The sequence below is a fragment of the Periophthalmus magnuspinnatus genome, chromosome 14 (genome assembly GCF_009829125.3).
Source record: "Periophthalmus magnuspinnatus isolate fPerMag1 chromosome 14, fPerMag1.2.pri, whole genome shotgun sequence".
Taxonomy (NCBI): Eukaryota; Metazoa; Chordata; class Actinopteri; order Gobiiformes; family Gobiidae; genus Periophthalmus; species Periophthalmus magnuspinnatus.
Window position 1 is genome coordinate 12,775,149 of NC_047139.1, and position 6,000 is coordinate 12,781,148.

General features: G+C 40.5%; 1 protein-coding gene across 1 annotated transcript in view; it reads left to right on the forward strand.

Moving 5' to 3' along the window:
* Nucleotides 1-5,216, forward strand: part of LOC117382023 (dapper 1-like) — a 48,191-nt gene extending 42,975 nt beyond the window's left edge. The window contains exons 2-3 of the mRNA XM_033979099.2: nucleotides 969-1,098; nucleotides 3,124-5,216. Of these exons, the coding sequence (XP_033834990.1) occupies nucleotides 969-1,098; nucleotides 3,124-4,805 (1,812 nt within the window). The 3' untranslated portion in view covers nucleotides 4,806-5,216. The remainder of the gene's footprint in view (nucleotides 1-968; nucleotides 1,099-3,123) is intronic.
* Nucleotides 5,217-6,000: the final 784 nt, after the last annotated feature.

Here is a 6,000-nt window from a genome sequence, read left to right on the forward strand (position 1 = left end):
TTTCTATTATTATTATACATCGGATTTTAATCATACAGCGCAGGTGACAATATGAGACTTGCGTGTCTCTAAATGTCAGTATCTTAGATCACTGTAAAATCCTATGGAGAGTGAATGTGCACTGACTTTGTTGGCTTGTAGAAAGCTGATGTGTCGAGAACAAGCTGCAAGAACAAAATGACTATTCTTACAGCTAAAGGCATAAGGACAAACTTCCAGCACTTTATGAAGTGTGAATTGGCCTTTAGGTAGAGGCAATATGACTGATAAATACATTGTACGTCATCACGATTCAAGAAAAAACTAATACAAATTTTAGTAGCCTTATATATGTCACAAAAAAGCTCCACTGTTAAAACTTTTTAGTCAGAGAAAATCATTGTGGGTGTTTTTATTACAATGAAAAACATAGAAAATGTTGTTCCTTTGGCTATATTACTTTTTCCATTGGGGAATGCTCCTGCAGTAAAATGATAGACAATCAAAGGCAAATGAATGAAACTCAAGTTCTTTTTCATAAATAAAATAATTTCCACATGAATAATAGCTAATCCTCATACCGAACCTTTTCATCCTCTTAGACCTAGTTGCAGTTCTTGTATAATATTATCAGCTCTTCATGAACCATAAACCATTTTATTTTGGGGCTATTGATTAAAAGACCTCTAGAACATCTAGAACATCTCACATTCCACATCATACTTCACTTGAGTTTTTGCAAAGTTCGGGCCAATGGAGTGTGGCTATCACTACAGCAACCAAATAACCCACATGGAGAGCGAAAATGTCAAAGAGATTTTAGACCGTAGTGTATTTTGGATCACCTCCACTCTCTGACAGATGAAAAGACAGCTTGGACCTTTAAAATAAAAGCTTTCCTGTCATGTTTGGGATAATGGTAGGGTATTGGAAACTACATTCCTTCGCCAATGTCTAACTTTAGCCTTTTCTGTGTTCTTTTTTTTCAGAGCAGCTTGCAGTGCACACCATGGGGTATCATGGCGTCTTTGGAACAGCATGTGGCCCAGCTGAAGGTGAACGCTGAGGTGAAATTAGCAGATTTGCCCACCGTCCTGGATGACAGCCAACCCCCCGCAGGTAAAAATGTCAAGCCTGGCTCCAAAAACCCAAATCAGGACAATTATGTAACTCATTTTGGCCCAATTGTCCAAATTAGATAGCTGCTGAAAATCATGTTAAAGGGGCGGTACCTGACTTGTTGGTTTGTCTGAAAAAGTGAAAAATAGAACAAGTTTGTTTTAAATTGTTTGTAGAGGTCCAAACTTGTTCCACACTTGCCATATGCATTCAGAGCATCCTAGTTATCCATGAGATGAGTTTATGAACATTTTTCACAACTTTCAAAGACATGGTAATGCTAACAACAACTAGCATGCTAACCATGCACTTTCTGATAACCTGTGGTCTACAGAAATTGAAATTACTCGTATTACTTCCTATTTTGCTGACTCATTAAAATTAAAGCCATTGTATGTAGCAACAAAATTAGATTAAAATAAAGGCTGTCTTTTTGGTTTTCTTTTTGTTTTGTTTTGTATATATTGCTTAGAAAAATTTTGGATGGCCTCCTCTTGCTTGTATCCATGGAAAGGTTGTTCCTTCGGCTATGATCTTCCACAGTATGGCACAAAACGTATCTATTTCCATGGAGAAAGTATGGTTTTAACTTTCTATTTCTATGGCATCATGATGTGCCACCTCCAGAAAGTTACATAGTGTACTGTAAATAGAGTATATTATACATTTTGATCTATATTGCTTAACAGGCTTAAATAAGCTCCAGAGCTCATTAAACATTGATTTACTTCTCTATAAGTGCCACAGACGAACACTATCTGACTCTATTTCTGTATTACAACATTGATCCTGGTCCTACTGCATGCCCTGGGGTAATTACGGAGGCATTTTAGTGTCTGGCAAATGCACAAATAAGGGACAGGCCAATCTATGATGCATTCTGTGTCTCACTGACACAGCTAAAGGATTGTTTAAAGCATTCAAAGGCTGTTGTCTATTTCTAATGGTTCTATTATACACCTGGGTCTGGCAAAAGCACAAATGGATATTCGATTGTTTAAAAATTTAGCAGCTGCTGTCGTGTCTGATAGATTGCCCAGAAATAACCCATTAAACTGTTATTAATTGCTAGGTTTCAGATGACATCAGCATTCTATTGGTCGATAATGTTTAATAAAGTTGGGGGGCTGCTAAAATGAATGATTTTAACCTGCAATCTCTTATTTGAGGGTGACACTTAACCCATTGTGCCACTGTCACCCCCTACAAAGGTTTCTATCTAATCAAAATATTCTTTGTTTTTGTTAAGGCTGCAAGATTAATTTTATCAAATCACAATTTGAATAGACTCAATTAGCAAAGGCTACAGTTTTTGAAATACCATAATTTCCTCCACAAACAATAAAATCTTCTGTCTTATTCTGGATAAAAACGACTAACCCTGTAGTTCAGTTTGTTTAGATCTGTAAAACCATGTTCTTAAATGTGATTTTTTTTTTTTTATTCATATGTCAGTCGTTTTGACAATTTTTCTGGCTGCATTTAAAATGTGGACTTTGAATGCATTTAAAATGTGAACACAAATTGCAATTGCAATGCTTGTCAGAAAAAACATAATTTGATATTTTCCCCAAATTATGGAGCACAACTTTAATGTACGTATTTGTTTCTTTTTAAGTGAAACACAAAGTCAAGTCAAAAACTTCTACCAGATAATCTTGCCGGCTTCAATTTATAATAAAATTATGTTTTTTATTATAATAAAAAAACAAAAAAAACAAACTCTTGAGTTGTCAAAAGTATCAAAAATCTGATACTAATCATACTAAAACTAATCGAAATTAGATACTCGAGCACTCGAGCAAATATCGATACCACAAAAGTCACATTAACAGGATAAAATTTCAGATTCCCTGAAGAGTTTTTTAATGATTTTGAGCTTTGTCAGAACGAATATTAAACCTCATGCTAAGATAAAGAAAGTAAAATTATGTTGTATCTGAAAATTATATTCTATTACTAAAAAATGTAGCATTTTTTTTATCTTTATTTTTGCACTAATACTGTATTTTTTGTGTTTTGCAGAAGTCTCTCCACCTAAAGAGGATGGCTTACCTGTTGAACCATTCATGTTCCATCAGAGGTTTCCCCGCTCCTTATCAGCCCCAAATGGGACCGTGGACACTGAGCCCCGGGACACCTGGCTCTCCGACTTAGCCAGAAGTACATTGTTTGCAGATGCTTTGGCTGAGCTCAAGAGCCTCGAACAGGGTCAAGAGGGTAACCAGCAAGCTCAAAAGGCAGAGACCTATATTTTTGGACTGATCCATCGCAAAGCCCTACCACCAAGGCCTACAAAACCTCGTACTAGCTTAGCACCAGATGCCCGTGCGACTGGCGTGGTGAGGCAGAGTAGTTTATGTCGCAAAGAAGACCAGCATTCCCCAAAGCAAGTGCCTGTGCAAGTGATTCCTGAGACTCCTTCTCCAGTTCTCATTCAATCGCAAGTTCCAGAAAGAATGCCACAACTGGCTGCCCATAACTTGGACCATGAACGGTTTCAAGGAACTACTTATATTGACGAACCACCACCTCCGTATCACCACCTTCCGCAAAACCAACATCAACCTGGTCCATACCAGAAACCCAAGCAAGTTCAGATAGTCCCCAATCGGTCAATATCGTTAGAATATCCGTCTTGCAGGGTGATTCCGACCCAAGTGGACTCAAGCAATAGCGAACCCGATTCACCCCAGAACTTCCAAGGAGGCTACTCACCGGCGGTACCCAAACCTCAGCAACTTCCCCCGCCCGAAGAACATCTAGTCAACGCGGAGTACATCCCTGCCCAGCCTTGTCGAGCGTCAACCAGGGCATATGCACACCATCACCACCATCACCATAAAACGTCCGGAGCTTCCAAACTTAACCGGAGCACGTATTCGCCAGAAAGAACCCACCATCATCAAGAACCACAACCGCCCCAAAGCCAACCATCAAGATCTCGAAGCAGCGCCAAGAAGTGCGACAAAAACGGCGCAGCTCGGAAGCAAGGCAAAAAGGCAAGCAGGTCGCAATCGGAAAATAGTTTGCAGAGAGCACCTGAACGAAAGTACAACACGGTAGAGCGTGACGGAGCGGGTAGTGGGAGCGGAAGCAGGGGTAGTCGGGGTAGCCAGTCCAAAAGTAAGAAGCAGCATCACCACGGCAATGGAAACTACCGACGTTGGCAGTCATCCTTGGAGCTCAGCCAGGACGAGGCTGAACAACCACATGGTCCGACGCACGTGCAGGTCCACCCAACTCCCAACCAGAGAGACCACTGTTCGAAGCGCACCCGCAAATCCCGTCCGGCGCACCCCTCCTACGCCTACCCCGCACCCAACCACCACAACCACCACAACCATCCCCACCATAACCATTCCCACCACCATTCCCATCACCAGCATATGGAGTACCAGCTAGACAGTCGGCCGGTTGAGGACTACCACCACGGGGCGCAAGGCGAGTCCGAGTCCAGTACAAGTGAAGCGGAGTCTCCGGATTCCAGCTCTCTGTCCAGTGATTCGGATGAGAGCGGGGGGCTTGTATGGCCGCAACAGCTACCACCCCAGCTGGCCCATCCACCCCCATCGGCAGCAGCAGCAGCAGCACCCGGGGGACCTATGCAGCAGAAGGCATTCGTCAAGATTAAGGCCTCACACGCGCTCAAGAAGAAGATTTTACGCTTCCGCACTGGTTCGCTCAAAGTGATGACTACTGTGTAAGGAGGAAGAGCGGACAGGGCTATGTTGAATGTTTGAACAAGGTGGTTAAAAGGAGTTAGTGAACTGGTTATGGCAAAAGACTCACCAAAGGACCTTTAACCAGAGATGTTGGGATATGTAAAGTGGGATTTACAGTATGTTGTACAAAATGTTTATAAAGGTACTAGAAGATGAATAAATTAATATGGTCTTTAAGATGTTACAAATGAAGGAATTTGCTTTTGCCGGTGTGCTTTTTGTTTTCATTTTCTTAGCTGTGTATGTATAAAGATTTTGAGGAAGACGGCAATTAATATTATGGTTTTCAGTAATAGAAATCATCATACCAGCAGCTAATTCATTCACAAAACAGTAACTATGATTTATATGGAATTTAAGCTCATTTCTTTTGGCTTATTCGTGGGTTTCAGTTTGTTGTTTACAGGTAACCACAGACTTTATATATAAATGGACATAGCTTGCCTGCTAGCGGTCGTGTTTCAAACAGGAAGTGAGTCTGGGCACGATTCGGCTCCATCGGCAAATTCTAGTGAAAAATGGTCGCTCCTCTCTTTGTAACTGCTGCTTTCAGGCTTGTCATTCACACCTTAAAATGTTCATATCCACTCTACATGTCCTGGTGTTTTTATTTTGCCATTTTATCTGTAGATCAAGATATGAACAGAGTTAGCAACAGGTTTGACTGACCATATTGCTGAGCTCATTTGGTTTCATTTGACTGAAGTCGAACGCTATGGGTGACGTCACGCTCCCTCACTCCACTTCTACTAGTATTTCATTCAATACCCACAGGTACACATAGACCACAATGTGAAAAACTCATCACCCTTTAAACTTTACAAATGAATATATGTAAATAAAAGGTATTATTAAGGTTATCCTAAATATAAAATGGTACTTTTATTGGCCACATTGGTCACTGAATAGCACCATGATGAAAACCTATTCCCACTAATAAGAGACGACTTATGGAACTACCTGTAGTAAATACTTCCATTACAGGGTTGCATTGAGAGATTCCTTAACTGTGTATAATGGAACTATATGAGTGCTGTGCTGGCCTTGTATTTCCTTCACATGATGTCTACCTGTTATGATGAAATTCCTGTTGTAATGTAACAAATACTAACTTAACATGGATAGTCTAGTTAATACTTTTTACATGTTGGTAAGGCCCTGTACCAGATTTTTTTTC